This window comes from Chroicocephalus ridibundus, chromosome 4 (genome assembly GCF_963924245.1).
Source record: "Chroicocephalus ridibundus chromosome 4, bChrRid1.1, whole genome shotgun sequence".
NCBI classification, from domain to species: Eukaryota; Metazoa; Chordata; class Aves; order Charadriiformes; family Laridae; genus Chroicocephalus; species Chroicocephalus ridibundus.
The window spans coordinates 17,906,094-17,927,392 of NC_086287.1; the positions used below are offsets into that span (position 1 = coordinate 17,906,094).

General features: G+C 39.2%; 1 protein-coding gene across 3 annotated transcripts in view; it reads right to left on the reverse strand.

Moving 5' to 3' along the window:
• The window catches only part of KCNQ1 (potassium voltage-gated channel subfamily Q member 1), a 363,240-nt gene that overhangs the window by 232,461 nt on the left and 109,480 nt on the right, over nucleotides 1-21,299 (reverse strand). For 2 of the 3 annotated variants that reach the window (XM_063333843.1, XM_063333842.1), the window contains 2 exons: nucleotides 18,884-18,949; nucleotides 16,017-16,137 (listed from right to left, as the gene is read on the reverse strand). In XM_063333843.1, the coding sequence (XP_063189913.1) occupies nucleotides 16,017-16,137; nucleotides 18,884-18,949 (187 nt within the window). The remainder of the gene's footprint in view (nucleotides 1-16,016; nucleotides 16,138-18,883; nucleotides 18,950-21,299) is intronic. The other variant, XM_063333844.1, reaches the window with a different exon arrangement.

The following is a 21,299-nucleotide window of genomic DNA, read 5'->3' on the forward strand; positions in this document are numbered from 1 at the left end:
CTAACTATTTTTCTTCCCTCCATTCTCCTCTGAGACCTATTCTCACCATGGACCTATGCTTGAAACTTGTTTGCAAGGCTGTGTTTGAGACCTGTGCCGCAAGACTCATTCGTGATGCGTCATGAGAGATTAGGATTAAAGATTAAAATCACTTTACTTTATAGTTCTGGAACTCTGCACTCATGCAACCTCACCTATGAAGCAAATCAAGCAGATTCAGTTTCATGTTGAGAGTAGTTGGATCTTGCAATCAAAAAGCAGGAGAGGACCATGATCCAGGTAAAACACTATCACTGTCTGCCAAATTTAAATTTTAATGCCTCTCAACAAGCATGGAACACAGTAATTGTACTGAGTCTTCACTAATTGTACTGAACATCACTCAACTGGCCTTTCCAGGAAGGCAACGAGCAGGGATGCAAAGGAAGGAAATGAGGCTTCTCGAGTGCTATCCTATCTCCCATCCAAAACAAATTTGGAGAGATCTACTCAATCCCTCTCACAGAATCAACACTCTTTGAACCAAGTCCACTTTCCAACTAAAATCCTTCGTATCCAGAGTTTTTAAAAGATATATTATGTTTAGATTTCCTTTTAGTCCCCAGTCCCGAGGAGATACTAACACTTGAGTGAGATGCCTGTAGGTGACACATGTGGAAAGTACTGCAGTCATCTCATCTATGACCTACATTATCATATAAATATATATATATATAAAAATGTATGTAACCTTTAAGAACAAAGCACTCAGTTTATCATATACACACAGGCTTTTTTGTCTTCAAAAAAATATTACAAATAAATCTTTCCTAAAAATCTGGCAGCCATTCTACTTCTTGGCGCACCGGTGAATCTTGCTAAATGTAAGACTGCACTCATGCCACCCTACAACACTATTTTTGTCATCCAGTTGACTATTAACCCATGGTTGAATAACTTAAAAGTAGGCATAAGTTCATACATAACATGACTGCCCCCTTGTGTCAAACTAGATCCCCTTCCTTTACCAGGGGGGTTTCTCAGAACATCTCTCCTTACTTGTATTTTCTTAACATGGAAAAAAAATAAAAAATTAAGCTAGTTTCTTGAGTATGAAACTAGAGTTCTACAGCTCTTGAAACTATGACAAAACAAAATGTAGGGTATAGGTGATAGAAAGCAATTCAGAAAATAGCAACATGTATTTCCAGAGTGATACAATCCTAAATCACTGACAGGTTTATTAACAACAACAAAAAAGGAAAAAAGCTGTTTCCCTTTCAAAGCTATTTTCTTTACATAATCCCTTTTTTTCTTATAGGTCAGTTATAAAATTAATTATATGACATCACATAGCAAGATTATTAGCTAACTCCACCAAGTTAGACATACAGTGTAATTCACTAGTAGCTCTGAATACAGAAGACTACGTCACCATGAACAACATACTATATGTACTACAAGGGGAAAATTCACAAAGGACATCAGAGGTCCAAGTGGGCACATAGACGTATACAGGATATAAGCTTACGTTTAAAATTATTTGCTCAAACAAAGCAACACCTTTGCTGAACACACATTCGGTTTCCAAGTTTTAAGGGATTCATAAGGGCTGTAATAGTTTTCTAATGAGAATTTGGTTCCATGCATAATTTACATATATTAACATACCATGCATGTGTTTGGAAACTTGGAAATTATTTCAAATGTGTTACGAAACATTATAATCTGTCCTTTAGCACAAGGGGCCAAAGACAGGTAATGCAGGGTTTATGCAGGTATCAGTAACTCGTGTGGCACCTGCGAAGTGCTAAACAGTTAAGCCATTTTTTTCCTGTTAAGCCAAGAGGGTGAACGTAAGTGCAAGCCCGTCGATGACGCTGGCAGATGGCAGTCAGTCAGAGCTAGATCAGATGTTTGCCATCAAGAACCAAGGGAAGAACTGGGTGTCTTTCTTCATGACTAGGGTAAAGGAAATTTTTTAAAAATTAAATAAGAGAGGCCCTCTGGCCAAGGAAGACAATCATTCATAAAGACTGAACTAGAAGTCTTCTGCCTCAAAAAACACCGGCTACAATACAATACAGAAAATGCTTCATTTTTGCTCATTTCACGCAGTTTCGGCAAAGCTAAACCAAAAAGCACTGTTATATGAATTGTGATGAAAACTACCGGTCTGCTTGCCCTTTGGCCTGCAGCACTGACTTCAGCTCACAGGTCTCCCCTTCAGTTTTCCCTTGGTGCTCGCTCAAGTTTGTGGAGCCACCAGGGACTCCCCTCCTCTCTTCTAAGGAAGCAGCCGTCTCTCTGTCCTACCGGCACATGCCCTGTGGGAGCACACGCACTAGTTAGGAGTGACGGTAGGGAAGATGAACAGGGAATAAATAAATAATTTCCTAGCTGCAGAACTGCAATGTCTTCTCTACATAGAGGCCTGGAGGCAGGAGGAAGCACTGGTGTGGGGAGAAACCCTGGGCCAAGGTATTCCACTGAACCTTGGGAAAGGGGAACACTGAGGGGGGAAAAGTGGAGAACTGGAACTAAGCAGATATGAACTGAGTTGAACTGATGGAAACAAGCGGCAAATTCTAAAAGATCAGTATTGTTCACGGCAGATCTCACAGTTCTGTATCAGCAAACGGAAAGCTTTTGGATAGAAAGGTAGGAGGAAAAAATGACAAGGTTAATTTCCTGGAAGTTGTTTCTTCTGAACACACATCCACATCTGCATAGTTCCTAGAGGAGTACCAAGCACCAAGGTGTCTAGAATGCAGCATCACAGATTTAATATCTGAAAAATATGAAGCCATCAGAACAACTTTAATTATCTGGGTCTCTGAAATACACCAATGCCAACAGAATTAAAGGCATCACATTCCAAGCATAAATGTGTCCAACGGTATCACGAAGATCAGCCAAATTTTCTCCCATATCCTCAGCTCGTTTCCTCCCTCTGTCACTGCTGATTTGCCTGTCCTTCTGTTCACTGGAGCTTACATCCTTCAATTACTCTCTTTCCTCCTCTCTCCTTCCCCCAGAATCCATCTGCTTCATCACAGCATCTCCAACACTTCTCCCCTTCCTCTCCAACACTTCCCCCCAGAAAAATTCATTTAGGCATTTGTAATAAACTGACCAGAGGAAGTTCAGATGGGACAAGGGTAAGCCAGTAATTAAGGTACAGCTTTCCAACTCATTTTGCTTGCCTACTCTTTCTCTTTTTTCAGTCTCCGTGCTAGATCCGTCACTGCTGCCACATGCACTTTGAATGTTTTCTCCATCACATGTAACTCTGTATAGCTACCAATTTCATTTCTTTACTGCGTGTTTTATATGTTCTGCATTCTACACAAATACCCTGCTCAATCAGAGAACTCAAAAGCTTGCAATTCATATGTGAATATTCCCAGGCTTCAGACTCTTGGCTTGCTTTTACCCTTTCCTCCTTTTCTCTCTCCCCCCCCACCCCCTCCAGTTCTTTCTGACACAGGGACACCTTGCATAAATAAAAAAAAAAAATCATTAACAAATTACAGACTCCTGCCATCCAAATATTTCTAATAATTCATACTCAGGGAATCTGCAAACTATGACTACAGCTCCATTAATTATGATTTATATTGAACTGCTTTTTGTGAAGTTCATACCTTTAAACTGTACTTCCATCAGAAAATGAGGGTTCCTAGATGTACTGTGACTTCAATAGGCCATTTGTGGTAATGCTACAAGCCTACAATATACATTATTTGCAAGTTCATAATTTATAGTAAAATACCAAAAGCCTTCAGACAAAAAGACAGAAGCAATTAAAAGCTCTAATAATCTGATCCTGCTGTTTGCAGCGCACAATGATTTAAAATTATTAGTGTGTTCCAATGTGGAAGTGATTTAACATAATTTAGCAAACCTGAGACCTACATTAAGATGTAATAATGATGAATGGATGAGACAGAGCACACACACTTACAGAAATCCTCAGAGCCCTGCAGAATAAAGGAAGTATCCCTGAAGACCTGGCAGGTGCCCCCAGTGTGGGTGGCCAAAAGAAAAAAAAAAAAAAAAAAAAAAAAAAAAGGAAGACTGCAAATAGCCTTTTTTAAAAAAAAAAATAAATCAAGATTCTAGAGTGTAACAACGGGCGTGGATAAGAATGCATTCCAAATTAGTATCTGAAAATGTTACATAGACAGGACTGGATTAGGTTTCTAAAATAAAAAGCAGATGGACTGAGAACACTTACTAAAGTCACTAAAGAACAAATCCACTGTGGTTGCATCTCCCCATTATTTATTATCCCAGCAGCTATTTTAGGACTTAAAGACTGGTACCGTACTTCCCATGTCCGTGGTTCTCAGCACAGGCTCCATACACACCAGCAGCAAGCACGGTGCACATCCTCTACCGCAAAGCATGTATGCAAGTCTTTACCTTTTGTGCTAATATAGAGTAGTGCTTTCACACTGCGCTTTGTCCTAGTCTCTTTTCAGGAGAACAGGTACAGCATAACATCTCCAGACAGGACTTGTCTTTGTTGTTTGTATGCATACTGCCAACCACTGCAGGACTCTAAATCCAGAGCGGGGTTTCTGGAAAACAATGCAATGAAAGCACACACGTGCGGCAGCTCAGCATCCTAGAGACTTTAGGTAGGACAGGAGAAGAAAAGGATGCATTTCACCTCTGCAACCTCCCTGTGCTCCCAACACAAAAGTCCTGGACACTTCACATTCAACAATGGAGACAACTTGACGCCTGACTTGCAGACTTAGGTGAATAAACGAATGCTTCATACAGAGCTTGTGTCTTTGGTTTTCCAGCCCCAACTGTGGTCAGCTGAGCACTGCCACCAGCTCATGCCGCTAACAAAGGGAAACTGACATCCCGCACCGCTCTGGTGCTGTCCTGCATGTCCCACCGTCTGCGGGACAGCCCAAGACAAGCTTCCGGTTTGTGTTAAGAATCAACTTTAAAATAATGGATTGCGAGGAGTTTCAAACCATTCACCACTGCCTGACACCTGTGAAGTCCACCATACCAAACCTACAACTGGAGAAGAATTATGCTTGGTTCAAGCACTTCTTGATCCCACTCTTACTGCAGAATGCAGGGCGTTGTTTCTGCTGTGCTCTGCTCACATCGTCATCTCTCTGCAGGACATTGCATCACACTGAACATGCCTTTATTTTCAAGGCTGTACTACATACGGGCCCAAAATCCCCAAAAGATCAAGTCCCTGGGATCCCCACCACTCTCAATAACTCCCCTTTTCAGGAGCAGTGACGTTTCTGTACCAATGACGCTCGGCTGCACAGGAGATGAGACCCGGTTGTGGGGTAGGTCCCTGACCTAAGGGACATGAAGACAGACTGACAACAACAGTTACCACTTTCTGATCCATTTCCCTTTTGACATTATATTTATACATTTTCCATGGGGAGAAAAAGGGAAAAAACTGAACACAAACACATCAGTTTTCCTTGGGAAAGAAAGACATAGAGGAGCAACCGGACATAGCAATGACTAGCTTCTGTATTTACTTTTATCCCAAGAGGCACTCAGTAACCACAGAAAGGGGCGTGATACAGGAACCCGAGAAAAACACAGACCAAAACACAACTGTGAGCAACGTGTCAGGTGCCTGGCTTTAGTTTGCTGACAGGCTGACAACTACTGTAAGGTATTTAGGGTATTTTGTCTGCAACACAATGAAAATGCTTTAGCTCTTCCCAGCTTAACTTCCTGTGGTGAGTAAAGCCAAACATACAGTTCTAAACATGGGAATGACAAAGTCCCTGAGACGCTGAGTGAAATCACAACTATTTCCAGTCCTTGCAGTCAGATGAGGAAAGTAAATTTGAGTCAACAGCTCCATGACCTGCCATGGGCTCTCTGTCCAAGGCCCAAAGCCAGGCATGCCGCATTTCACGCACCCAGTATCCCAGATGATGCGCAGAGCTGCCCACCTTACAGATCTGCCTGGGATTTGGCAAATGTTTCAAAGAAAACCTTCCATCGCAGTAAGCAAGCATTTTCCAGCAAAGCTTTGCTTCATCAGCAGGGTGTTAAGCATATTTGACCACGTTTTTAACTTTGGGAAAAAAAAAAAATAAATCATCAATAGTGATCAGAAACAGCAGCTGCAGAAGGAACTCTTTAATGCGTCAGTGCTGTAAAAGGATTTCCAGAGAAGTACAGCAAGAGGAAAATACCACATTAATTCTGAACTGGGCCCGGGTCATACCGGCAGCAGCATTTACTTGTGAGAAAACCTGCAACCACAATACTTACCTTTGTAAAACACTCAAATTAAATTATTAGGAAAAATCAACTTGTACTGATAATACGTTGGAGTAATTTTCAGATCAGTTTTACCCACAGAATGCACAGCATACAATTTCCTGCACAATTACAGTATTACAGCAGGTAAACTATCTCATATACACATTTTGCAATTGTTTCCCTGCGCGTTAATACTGCTACAAAAAGGTATTTTCCTTCAGCACTGCTGTCCTGTTGTGCTGTTCAGCAATATTTAAACCAGCTGTTGATTTCCACTTTTCCAACGTGATGCACTTTACTACAAAAGATGCTCTCACAAGACCTTACTAGAAATTAAATGTTATCCAAGTATTACAATACAAAGGTCCCTAAGGTCACATGTGCTATTTGTTTTTAATACCATAATGTTCCACACCTGGATTTGATAGTTGCGCCTGGAATTAGATCATGGAATCATGGAATCTTCAGAGTTGGAAGGGACCTCTAGAGATCATCTAGTCCAACTCCCCTGCTAAAGCAGGATTGCCTAAAGCACATTACTCAGGGCTGCATCCAGGTGGGTCTTGAAAGTCTCCAGAGAAGGGGACTCCACAACCTCCCTGGGCAGCCTGTTCCAGGGCTCTGTCACCCTCGCTGTAAAGAAGTTTTTTCTCATATTTGATCGGAACTTCCTGTGTTCCAGCTTGTGCCCGTTAACCCTCGTCCTGTTACTGGGAACCACTGAAAGGAGTCTGGCTCCACCCTCCTTAAACCCACCCTTTAGATACTTGTAAACATTAATCAGGTCTCCCCTCAGCCCTCTCTTCTCCAGGCTAAAGAGTCCCAGCTCTCTCAGCCTTTCCTCATAAGGGAGATGCTCCAGTCCCTCAGTCATCTTTGTTGCCCTACGCTGGACTCTCTCCAGTAGTTCCCTGTTACTCTTGAACTCGGGAGCCCAGAACTGGACACAGTACTCCAGTTGTGGCCTCACCAGTGCAGAGCAGAGGGGGAGAATGATCTCCCTTGACCTGCTGGCCACACTCCTCCCTATGCAGCCCAGAATTCCATTGGCCTTCTTGGCAAGAAGGGCACGTTGCTTGCTCATGGATAGTTTACTGTCTACCAAGAACCCCAGATCCTTTTCTTCAGAGCTGCTTTCCAGCAGGTCCACCCCTAACCTATACTGGTGGCTGACATTCTTCAGGTCAAAAATACATTCGACAAACTATTTCCTTGTTATGCTGTGTTGGTTTCCAGCTCCGTCTGCCCCAGAGACACAGAGATCTGTCACTACACTCTCATCCACAGCCATCATTTCATTAATGAAAAGAAATATTTACAAACGCTAACATTTTGACCAATATTAGAATTATAATTTTGCTAAAAATGCTCATTTACTAGTTTGTGCCTGCACATGGAATAAGTCTCCATGGTCAACTATGTCTCTTGGTTGGCACATACGGATCTTGACGGGCATTCCAACAACATTTTACCGTTATCAAATTGATTCTTGCTGGAGAGCTGTGATGCCAAATCCAGGTATGTTTCCGACACCAGTTTAGCATAGTATATGCAGCATGTGTGGACATAATGCTGCCCACAGTTTTCAAAGTATGCTAATGTAACTGCTATTTAACAGTATTAAATTTTACTATTCAAGTTTTTAACTTCTTTTGGTGTATCCACCACATATAAACAAAAAGTAAAGCTATCTTCCATCTTGAAATAAAAGACAATGTTTATTTATGCTTTGCATTTTAATTCTGGAATTGACTTCAGATGACAATAAATATAACTTTTTAAAACGCCAGATAAAAGTGGGACATTTTTATTGTCTCCTCCCCTTCAAAAAAAAAAAAGCTTTTGTACTTACTATACTGCATGGTGCCCAAATTAAACAATGATAAAAGTTAGTAAGTGGGGAGTTGCTTCTTGTTTTTACAGCACAGGAGCCCTGTACTTCTGAATCACTAAGCAGCTGGAGTCTGGTTTAATTACTTAACATCAATCAAGATGTAAACCAGCACTTGGAGACCAAGGAATGCAACGTTCATCTGCAACACAAAAGAAATAGCTCAGCTATCTTAGCTTCTGCCTAGACGGTTTGTACACTAGGAAAAGTCAACACATTACTTTTATACTCTGTCAGTAACATAAAATAGCCAAATAGTAATTTTACCCTGTACTTGAATACATCAGTGACAATTTATAGTAAGGGAGAAAAGACCATGAGAATATTATTTCATAAAGGCTTGTAACCTCCAACACAGAACATATTTGTCCAGTACTACCTTCTGGCAAATAGCAGCACCAGTATATGATAGCACTTCCCTCTCCAATAAATAAATAGATAGAAAGTTAAAATAAAAGGAGAAATGAAATTGCAAACTCTAGGTTCCTACCTGAATTTTTCACCTGTTCACTCTCTAAGCTTGTGAAATACAATTCTTTTATTACGTTTTTGCTAATATTAAGAACACAGCACAGCAACGCTGCTTTCAACTCGATGAAGCACTACAGCCTGTCTTTTACAAGATCAAAGGAGATGATCTAATTATCCCTTCTGGTCTTTAGATCTATAGATGTAAACTACACACTCTATCTAATCTATGCAAAAAGCAGCCACCCACCACAGTACACAAGAACTTCTCCCGAGAGATAAAAGAAACGAGTAACCACATGGGACAGATGTTAGCCACATTACTTATTGCACTGTCGGAAGCAGCTGAGTTAGTACAGCGTTGAGGGTGAAACGAGACACCATGAAGATCTGCCCAAGTCTTCAGCACATCTCAGGTAATCCATGTATAAAAATTAAGTTTATAAATAACTGCCTGTGTCATGGAAGACACTCTATCAGTTAACTTTTGCCAACTCTGTAGCGGACATCGGATGCAGAACACAGAAACTGTTGATGTGCTGGGATCCCCACCTATCAGATGTTATACAAACACAGAACAAAACCAGTCTCCAACTCAGAGCTTCCAATCCAGGCACAGGATGACAGATTAAATATATACAGACAGATGCAATAGTACCTGGAAACAAGGTATTGCATTTGTGTCAGCACGGCAGTGGCCACAGTACTCTTCAGGTGCAGGGAGGATTTTACAGTGATTTTGAATCAAGGCAGCTGCAGAAGAAGATGCACAACACTGGTGCTATTAGCTCATTGCCACAGTGGGAACGCCATAGCTATTTTGGCAGCGCTTCTAGCTGGTATCAATACCCACAAGCCAGAAATAAAATTCTTATAAAGTATGACAAACATACTAAAATACCCATTCGCCTTTCTACATTTAAGAGACAAGTTTGTTTATGTCCTGCTCTCCTGCAACCACCTGGCTCTTGAGCTGCAACAAGCTCTGCAGCCCCCTAAAACTAGGACTCCCCAGCAAACTAATGCTTTCTTAACTTGAATCAGAGACACTTTCGAGTCTTTTTTGATGACCATACTGTGTTGATCATTGCTAATTTAAGGGATTAGCCATATTTAGGACTGGATTGCCACAGCTCTTTTCCCCTCCTATGCAACCGGCAACGACAAACCCGAATGGGATGACGACACCGAAGTCATTACAGTGTCTCATTTACCACCATTCTGGGGTTTCCGTCTGAAAAAGACACTTTCCTGATTGCTTGTTAAACCAGCTTTAGGGACAACTCATATTCTCAAGTGGCTCAAATCAGCTGAACAGATGAGAAAATCAGACTCTTGATATGCCCAGAGTTCTAGGGTCGATTTCTATGGCCAAGTTTATGTCCAATTTGTAACAAAAGGACAGGATATAAAATGATGCTTTTCCATACCAAAGGGAATAACTCAGGGAAACAGCCCTCCTCTTTTTTCGCAAACTATTAAATCAGCAGAGACAGTAAGCAGCATTTCTAAGGGAGCTTGAGTACATACTGAAACATGCCAAATGAAAAAGGGATGCTGCCCAGCGTACAGCAAGCACTGAAGACTTTCCTGTTGCAAGAGAAGTAAACGACCGGGATAACAGCACATAACAGTAACCAGAGATATGTGAACGTTAGGCTCTGGTCTCAACTCAAGCATGTTCTTATATACAGTTCCTATCACTGCTATTCTGCTGACATGCCCTGTCGTTACTGATAAAATGGACCCCATACAAATCACGGTTTAAATATTGTTAGCAGCGTTTCAGAGAGAAAACTTGTGACAGCAGAAGTCAGCCGTTACATCTGCCCACTCAAGAGTGAAAAAAAATATTTGCTCAGACTTCAGAGGGTCATTTTGGAATAGAAGAGGAAGATAAAAGCAGGAATCTTTTACAATATGAGCAAGCAAATCAAAGCAAATAGGGATTCCACTTGCTGGTAATCTGACAGAAAAGAGACAATTATAAAACACATTCAGCACTTTGTTCTAGGCAATGTGGTTATATCTCATGCCAACAGATTATATGCTGGCAATTAAAGCATAGGACACTTAATAAAAATCTTAAAAGAGAGAAAACATTATTTCCAAGAAAAGCCCGTGGTAACTGCAGCACCATGGACACTGCACTCAGCGTTTACCAGCACACTTCATTTCGATTATTTCCATTATATTCCAAAGTGTCCAAAATTCATTTTAATCACTGAGAAAGATCCATGCGTTATCATCTCCTCTTAATCTGGAAATTATTAAAAAGCATTAATTTTTTTTTGCTTTATCATTCTATCTATTGTGCTGCTTAACAAAGAAGGGTTTATTTTTAAAAACTCCTTCACCATTGGAGCCTGCCATTTACTCTTAATACAATGCCTGAAAGGCTCTCTACCACACCCGAGATGCTGATGGAGATAGTACAGAAGATAAAGCTGATGTCAGAATTTTTGTGGGATAGAAATACACTTAACAACAGAAAGTCCTTTTTTTTTTTTAATCTAATGCTTTATTTTAGTGTAAACCTACTATGTTAAATCTAAGATCACAACAGTATGCCATTGCAAGATAGCCTCCATCGAAAAATTATTTGTATACTGACAAAACTAATCCTTAACTAATGAAATGTATTTTCATCACCCCAATAAAGAGATATATGAATAACATGGGGAAGGGTCATTAAAACATCGAGAATTATTGTTACTTTGACCATATAGACAATAGCAGGATCTCAAATGTGCAATATTAGCAACCATTTTCACTGAGCAATACGTTTCCTGAAGTCAGCTGGATCCACTGTAATTCTTTCCAAAAAAAAAACTAACAAAAAAATCAAGAGAAAGATGTATATGAAGTGATACCATACTCACAATTCAAAGATCAAGAATTTTTCCAGCAATTTGCATAGTTAGAGTGTATATTGGTTTACGTAGTCTTACGACAGCAAGTATTCATTTGGTATGATACTTAAGGGGACAGAACTAGGTTTGGGTTGTTCAAGAGGTCTTACCTGTTTCTTTAAACTTTGTGAAAAATCAAGCTACTTTTTATATAAAAAGAGTTTAAATACAGTATTCAGAGATGACCTTTGATTTATGTTTCTGCAGTAAATTTACAATACATTCAGAGATAGTATTTCCTTAAAAGATTACTCATCAGAAGCAGAAAGAAATACCAAACATTTATACATCAGAACTGATTAAACAAACCACTGTCTAATGACCTGCTGAACACCGAGAACAGGAAAATATAGAAATAAGACATCAACTTATTTTTCATTCAGTAGTATTTCTGAAAGATTCATGCAGAATGTGGAGCTCTTTTTAAACTTCTTTAAAGAGGTGAGAAATATTCATATAAAGATATATTAGACTGATTGTTCTTCATTATTTTCTTCCCTTTTCAGCTCAATTCCAACCACTGCCCCCTCTCCCTCCCATTTGTATCCTTAAGGAGCTTGGTGCATTTCTTTTTGCTACTTCAACTACTGCCAAATGTAAAGTTAAAGAAGGTGCTGAAATTAAACAATTATACGAACCCATGGAAAGGACTCCTGGTAGCTGAGGCTCAGCTACAAGTAGCATCGATTTTCCACTGCTTTAAAATGCAAATAGAACAAAAGACCCAATGAGGTGAAACAGGGAACAGGAGACAATACGGGAACACACTGATTAGAGAAAACAGTGAGAAGTCCCAACGAGAGGCCTGGTATTGCTACAGTACAGTTTCCTATTTCACTTTTACAACAGAATGGATCACAAGCATTAAACAAACCACTGAAAAGCCAAGTCTTATCTCCAACAACCCACTGTGTACTGCATTCTTCTAACTGTTACAGTTCATTTTATAGGTGGGATCCATTATAGCTAATTACACAGATTGCTCTGCTTGAGTCTGCATCTTCTGCTTAGAAAACTTCTCACATAGAAGGAAAAGTGCAGTCACTCTTCCACGCACTCCTATCTTACTCAATATTTGCACCTTTTGCAAATCTGCGTTTTCTCTGACATTCTCTCCCTTTCCTGTTTGAACATCAGGTCCCAAAGTGCTTCTATTATTAATTTTGTTTCCTCAAAGTGGTAATGGCAAATGATTAACTGGTACAGTAATCCTTCCACATGAAACATTTCCCATTTCTAATTCCACAGAAATAGGGCTACACTTAGTACAATGTTTATTTCAAAACAGATTTAACATACAGCCAGGAGTATGTCCTGCAAAAACACCCCACACCTGTGTTTTTATTATTAGACACAAAACCAGTGCTATTAAATTCAGTGGGAATATGCACCTACATTTATAAAAAGAGAGAGATTTTCGCATAAACAAGTAGGGCACTGAAATTCAATTTAAAGGGGACTTTAGGCCTAGAAGCCTAAAGCCCTTTGTCATAAGAGCTGAAAGATGGCATTTTCTTTCCAAGACCTAATGCAAGTGAGGAAACAAACCTAGCCCCAATTTTTTTTTTAAGGCACAATGATGCCAAGTGTTTGCCTGTCAGTAACAGCAGGTCCCACACGCTTTTGCCAGATTTACATTACCTGTCAAAGGGAGTATTTTTCATACTGTCAACTAAAAGTCACTTTCCAGTTGCATGTCTCCAATTAGCAGTGTAATACTTACTCATGCATTTATAACTGTCAAAAATTAATGTTTGTTCTGGAGTCACTTGCTGTGGTTTATGGATAAGCTAATTCATACGTTCCAATAAATATATAATTGAGCAGGAAATAGTTCTATGAATCTCAAATCCAAGCATCCTTAGAACAAGAGTTTTATATTATGCTTCTGCTTCTGAAACTGTCTTCATGCTTCTGTTACTCTGACAAAGTATGAATTGCTTTTAAGGCCTGAAACTAGACACATCTGCACTTAATTTGACTTTTCCATACTAATTTGTTTTCATAGCTGGTGCTGTATTTTTGTTAAGCACTTGAGTTTAGATTTGCATATGGTTGCTTATTTCCTTATCACCAAATCTGGAGCAATTATTCTGTGTATATATGATGGCTTTAAGGAAACAAAATGCTTCACAACTGGGGACATCAAAACAAAATAATTCATCCTTCATTACTTCAGGCACAGCATAGCTTTCAAGCCTGAGTTAAAAACACACACCAACGCGGATCTGAAATGACTAACCACTTTTATTACCCAGAAAATTAGTATGTGGCTTTGCACACAGAGATCTACCTGTTACACAATTCTAAATTTGATCCTTAATTCTATGCCCACGTGTCTAATGCAGGTCCCACTAACTTGTGTAACCAGTTGATGAACTTTTGTTCCCTAGGACTTTGAAATGAAGAATTGAAAAGAAGCATTTGTCTAAATAATTCATGGACATTGATTGCTCTTCAGCACCCAGCAGCTTAGGTACCCAGTGAAACGCAGCACAGCAGTTTGCTTTTCAACCGCCTCAGATGCAAGCAGAACGCACAACCCCACAGTAAAACAAACAGTAGAATATTTTCCATTCCAAAATATTTGGGAATATCTGTTACCTGAATGCTAATACTCCACCTGACATTACAAAACCCAGGATTTTCACTAACTTTTCGCTGATCTAGCATTGTTTCAGGCCTTTTAATAAACTGCCTACAAAGTAAATGCACTTTTAGGTGAACAGTTCTCAGGCTCTACAACATTTGGGCACCCATTCTTCACAGAAACAAATTTCAATTAATATTTTATCCAGTTTTGCAATTTATCCAGTTTTGAATCTAAAACTAAAGTCTTAAAAGAAACAATGACTTCCATTTTCTTCAACCCTAGCAGAGACTCAGTTGAAGCCACATATCGGGACACATTTTGTAGCATCCCATCATTTACGACCTACAGCAATCTAGGGAGATTTCAACAAAAGTTACAACCAAAAACTAAGGAAGTAAAGGAGAAATAAATAGGTTACTAAAAGACTAGGGTGTTAATTTGGTAAGGTTCTTCAGCTGATAACGCATTACCTATATGCTAAGGTCTCCCACAAGTAGTTAATAGGAAAAAAACAAAATCTCAGATGTTACACAAGTTGGACTTAAAAGCGATGGAGCACCTTATTATTTGCAATTTATCAATTAAAGGTGACAATGAGAAATAACTAAATCATTTCCAAATGCAAAAAGGATAATGAAAACTCCTAGCACCAAAGCTTATTTCTCTTAAAGAAAGCCTGCAATGTTGTGGTAAATTAAAGTTTTAAAAAAGCTACACAAAGGAAACTTCTAGATCTGTTTTTTCTGCTCCGTTGGTTCTTGTCTAAGGCTTGAGGAAATTTATGACTTCCTCCTCCTGCTTGTACCACTAAGAAATCTTCCAGAATACAAGTCTCCTAAATCCTCTACCTACAAATACATGTACATACAGGTGATTCAGCTGAAAGTGCAAGTCCTTTTGTTTGGGGGCAGGGACAGGGAAGACTCTCCCCAAACCTACTTTTTTAAAAAATGCCTTTCTTAAGTGCCTATAAAAAAGTACATTCGTGCCTCTCTGGCATGTATAATGTATAGGAGGAAGGCCTGAAAACTGTCGGCAGGCATTTCTGCGTGTTTTGTACTTCAGAAATATAAGTATGCCAAGAATTTTGATCTGTGGTTTCACTGCAGAAATCCTCAGATTTCTAGGAATAGGAGGGGAAAAAATTGTCTCATTTCTCTGCTAGAGGACATACCGTCACACATCTACTATGGTAAATAATAAGCATTTGACAGAAGTTTGAATTAAACAATTACAGAAGATTATTTTTTTTTAAGCATTTGAATAAAAATCTTTTGCAATTCTAAATTTTTTAGAATAATCTGAGAACTGGAGATAAAATTTTAGCATAAGAGACGTGGAAAACCTTCTTTTAAAAAGACAAAAAAACCAACCAAAACCCAAAGTAAAAAACAGAGGCTTATTTAAAATCATTTTTATATACCACAAAGTAGTAATAAAGATCAAACCAGATCTTTTCTTCCAATGAAGATCATCGTTTGACTGTTAGAGAAGGTGCTGCTGAAATGGAAAGGCTGGTATTTCATAAGTAGTATTTCAAAATTTGCACTTTACAGCTATCCCACTGGAAAATGGTTGAGGGAGTCATATAATTCTCAGCAGGCAAGTACTCCCACACATTGTCTCCATGTGAAAATCTTGAGGCTATCGACCAGCAGCTGCCCAGAGACATTAGCTAAAACCTAAAGCCTTGTGTCACAGCCAAGTGAACTTTTCCTTAGGTCAAAACGAAGATTTACTGGCACTCAGAACAGCATACACCAACTTCAAGGTAAAAAGAGTTTGACGCAAATATCTGAGATAGCCCTATCAGCTCCATATTTCAGCTCCTCCCACATGAATTGGCTTCTCTCGTCTAAGTCAACTAATGCACAATTCAACAGCCTTGACTTACTGTGAGATGTGAGTTATTGGGGTCAACAGCGTCTCACCCTCCAGGTCAAGCTCATCGGCAAAGCTGTTGGTCCTGATGAAGGGTCCTGTGTTCACATCTAAAAACGTCGGGCTTTTTTTCACTGTGAGGAAACATGCGGGTAACAGTTAAAGCAATAACATTCAGCTTTTTCAAGAAAGGTCTACCACTCATTTGGACCTCTGAAATTTTAACAGAATACTGAAAACAGAAGTTACTGCAAAAAGTTGCATATACTGCAGAGTTCATGAAAAGTAAAACTCTAATTCTTCTACCCGAAAAATTTCAACTTCTGCTGGACTTAAAGCTAATATTTTTTTTCCTTTTTTTTGTGTGTTCATACTCCTCATACACTACAATGCAGACTATCTATATCACAGGCAGCTTCATGCATTATAAAACTTATTGTAGAATACTCAGCCATACCATGGACCACCGCTCTACACCAACAGTGCATTCAATGGCAAGACCAGATACTTTTCGTATCATCTCTACTTTGTGTTTTAGTTTATAATACCAGTTACTGGGGTGTAATTACTGCAGCTAAGATCAAGAAACCAGGCCTAGATCAACACAGGAGTCCAGGTATTCCCACGGTGAGCAATCAGCTCTTGGCAAGCACTGGCTGAGCCGGTCAACTGGTTCCCAATGCCCCTCATGCTTAGCCATAAGGATGCCTCATCTTTGAGCTCAGACACAAGGCAGGTGGCAAGATGTTCAGTTCATCCAAGATGGGAAGATCATTTGACAAAACTTCAGATATTGAAAGTTTTTAGTGGCAAAGTTACTTATTAACCAAAACTTTCATGCATCCAAGAAATTAGGTAGAGTAATATAGATTTCATTTTTAAACTAAGGCTCCTAAATTCTCCCAGACTCGAACATTAGGAACCTTAAGTGCTTTTCCCAGCATGGTCCTAACATTTGTTAGGGAAGCCACAAAATTTGCATATAAATAAAACCATAAATATTGTATTTATACATTGCTGTAAATTAATTTTATAGAGAATAAAAACAACAAGTGAAATTCTTTAGAAATCATTGGTAGACTGTGACACCTTCACAGAAATCTTTGTGCAACTGGCTGGATCATTCAATGAAATAATTATAATGTTGTTATTTATGAAGTCTCTACTGTATTAAAGACAATACTTGATAATACAACAGTAAATAATGTCATACCAAAATGCAACATGAAAGCTAAAGGGATACAGCAGAAATAGCTAACTTAAATATAGCTGAATTTAATGGAAAAAGAAGTGGGGATATCAGGAAACAATTTTTTTTAAAAAATGCAATCATTTTACTCAAGTAAGTAGATATCTTCGTACGGTAGGAATGGACTTGAACTTTTACAAATAATCAGAAGAAAAATGTTATTATATCATCAGGCACACAGCCATTCAAAATTTCAATGGGAAAGTCTGCTCTCCAGAAATTGTAACAGGAGAGGAAGACCTCTGAAATCACGGTTAAAAAACAGAAGAGACAACTGGTAACAGACAAAATTGTATTTTAAAGACAAATTAAAAGAATGAGACACTTGCACTTAAAAATGAAAATTCTATGGAAAGTTTTAACAAAAGTTAGCTTCCCATTTTTGCTTTTAGTATCGTTTTTTTAATCACTTTGCTGTAGCCATCATCCAAGATAGTGGCTGTGAGACAAGCAAAATAATTCAGATATGCAGCAAAAGGTCTTTAAAACAGTGTCCTTTTGGCTTTCACTAAATTAATTTTCACTGTTTTCATTTCTACAAGATACAAACGGAACTTTCCCAGTTTCTAGGAAAGGAGAACTCACAGCCTTTTTAGTTTTCCTGGTGACAAGTGATAAAACTGCTGAACCTAAAGCCATGTGAAGTGTTTGCTGAACACTCACTAAACTGTGCTTAGGAGATACAACACAACACAGTACACAAGTGGATTTGCAGAAACAGCCATTCTTGGATCATTCACACTGACTGCTTTTCAGTTTCATGGGAAGGGAGAGGAGTGGCACAATGAAAAAGGAACAAGAAATCAAGACTGTACCTCAGCCTATTCCAAAGTGCTGTTACCTGAGAATACAGGAGCGGAGGCAAACATGGTACCTCCCCTCCCTCTTTTTATTTTAAAATCATAGCCATTTGACTTTGGAGGAGTCTTTCTTAAAAATCAGCGTTAAAAAAAAAGTATGTTAAAAAGAGAGACTAAATAAAGAAAAAATAATGAAGCTTTAAAAACTCATTTTCAATGGATAATAATATGAGTGAAAAGAAACAGGGGACAGATGTAGCAAGGGATCTTTATGACAATTTAGGGGACTCCAAGCTCATTGCAGGGGGGCTGTACTAGATGATCTTTATAGGTCCCCTCTAACCCAAACCACTTTATGATTCTACGAACTTTCCACCAAGGATTATAATCACAATAAGAAGAAGTTACAGATGGGTTTTCTATATTACCAACACAACAATTTTATATAGAACATGACATGTATGCAGATACTTTCCTGGTAGTGAAGTATTTGGCTAGCAAGACAGAAAATATCTTACGCTTCCTCTTTTGCATGCACAGGCAAAAAAATGTAAAACTCTTTACAGCATTTTTCACAGAAAATCTGAGTTTTCATTAATGCATTTAGAAAATACCTCTGTTCTGCAGAGGATTTCCCTTTTTTTAAATTAAACATTTGCAATTTACAATCTGAAAACCTTTCCAAACTCAAAATTCTGCTGACATGCCTATGCTTTCTTTAAAAACCAGCACTATAATTTTCTGTGCCACAGCAGGCAACTCTAGACAGAGCACTGCAAAGCTTTAGTAATTAACAAAGGTGATGGAGCAATGAAATATTATGAGCATTACCTGGAGAGGAAGGAGCGCTGGAAGACTGCTGGTCTGTGGAAAAGGATGGCCAGGAGCGCTGACAATCTGAGTCAGAGTAAAGATGCACATAAAACAAAGAGAGATAGGAGAAGGGGGGGAAAAAAAAAAAAAGAAGAAAAAAAAAAAAAAGAAAATAGCTCCAGACACGCAGCTGAGGAGATGCAGACATACCTGAAATACAGTATGTTGTACCTAACAGCTTTAAAAACAAAATAAAAAATACTGTGGAAAAGAATTTGCATGAAACTCTTCTGGTGTGTATTATGTGTTAGCAGAATATTAAACCACCACTAGGGGAGGCATCCTGTCTCTTCAAACCCATTCTTCATGACAGTGTCACCTGCTGCAAGATATTCCTCCCTACATGCCAGTCCCATTTTCAGGAAAGTAATCTCTATCTTTGCCCTTTCCTTCCTGTCTTTAGGGTTTCCTCAAGTGTTTCCCTTTCTAAAGTGTACAATCTCATACGGGTCAGACCCCTCTTGCTCTGGTTCAGACCATTCACGGTGTAGGTAGCTCCTGGTCAGATGTCAGTGCTGCCAGGTGGACAGACCAGTACTGCCAACCCACGCTTGAAGCTGCCTGACACATCCTGTAAAAAGCATTCGAAGCTGCCCACTTCAACCATCTAAGCCAGGTGCCTGCCTCAAGCTGAATTTCTTGGGGAAAAATTTCAGGCAAGCAAGACGAGTCAATGATGAGAAAGAGACTCGGCAAGCGTTTCTGCTATGTTTAGTTCTTTTGAATAGCGTTATCCTTTTAATAATTATTTCATTAAGAAACGCCTGTGGACTCACACACTGGGACAGAAGGATATTTTTCAGAAGTGTTGCCTTACTTTTACACAAAGAGAATAACTCTCAAAATATAAATGCATTTGAGTTAAAAAAAAAAAATCTGAAAAAAACCTTATTTTGCAAGTGTTCCGCCAGTGCTAGGCATGCTCCAGCCACAGCTTTTGGGTCTTTGCTGAACTGAGGATGCCAGGAGAAAAGAGGAGGGCAGAAAAGTAGGTGGAAATCTCTGTCTGCACAAGGATACTGGCAGGGAAGCCAGATGGCGGATCCAGGAATGTGAAGACTTGAATGTAAGTGGGCAGCCCAAAGAGAGAACCAGAAGACTTTGAATACGAGAAAGCAGCATATGGATATGTGATCAGAGGCTTTCTGAGGACCAAACCAAAGCTGAATGAGCATCCTTTTTCCTTGTACTTCCTAATTTCTTGTATCTGAGCTTTTGAATTGGCAGCTTCAGTTTTCTGTGTAGGTAATCTTATTAACAGTAAGTACAAATACACTCTCCCCTCTCATTTCTTTGAGTCACTGTAAGAACAGTGTTCCATAACCTCTCAGGTTCACTGAGCTCACACTACCTGGCTAGGAAATAGAAACTGAACCTGTGGTAGCTGGAAAAGGTCCTCTGATATTTCCCCAAGATGGAAAAAAAATCTTGTTCATGTAAAACAGGTGATTTCACAGCTCTTGCTGCTCTCCTGCACTTGTTCCACCACGTTCACCCCCAACAGAGATGTACTGCTTGGCATACAGCAGAAAAGTGGAAACCAGAGAATGGGCAAATCAAGGATTGGTCAGGGGGAGTGTCAAGGAGAGGCAGGTTTTTTTCTACTTTTTACCACCTGAATTGCACCTGTGTTCCACAGGGGTTCAGAGGAGAAACTGAACCTTGTATTTACAGACAATTTAACCCAAGCCTGAGCATCCTTGCACTCAATTACTGAAAAGAAGCCTCTATTGTCTTTAGTGGATACAGAACAGACAACTTAGAGGTGGCTCACAGCCCTCTCACTAAATCACAGAGATTTTTTGCCCAGCCCTAGGCTTTAATCCTGGAGCCTTTGGGGAACACTCATTTGTTAAGAAAGTGCCTAAGCAAGCACATTAGAAACATCACAGGACTACATGGCTGCTTAAGTGATCACAGAATCCAGGCAAACAGTAAAATAAATTATTTAATTTATGGGTCCCTATCTGTTCACAAATATCTACAGAGCATTTTTACAGGAACAGATGCATGAACTTCAGAATGCACAATACTGGAGGTCAAATCTGGAAATTTTTCTTCCACCCCAATCTGTTTGTTTAGAAATTAATTCTCAGCTGTATGCTCAGATAACTTACACTTTATTTATACGTAGATTATCTTTTTCTATTGGTTATATATACATTAGCATTTTTTCTTAATTATACATTAAAAAAAGAGATCATCTTTTTATATAAATGAGTGCTTGCTTTTCTCTTTGTAATGAAACTGTGGGTGCAATTGTGATTACAAGTGTGAGAATGTACATTTTTGCCTGTCTAGATCTCCTTGGCTGCAAAAGATTTCTTAGAAACTGTATGGCACTAGACACACATGAAAAGCACTGCAAACATTA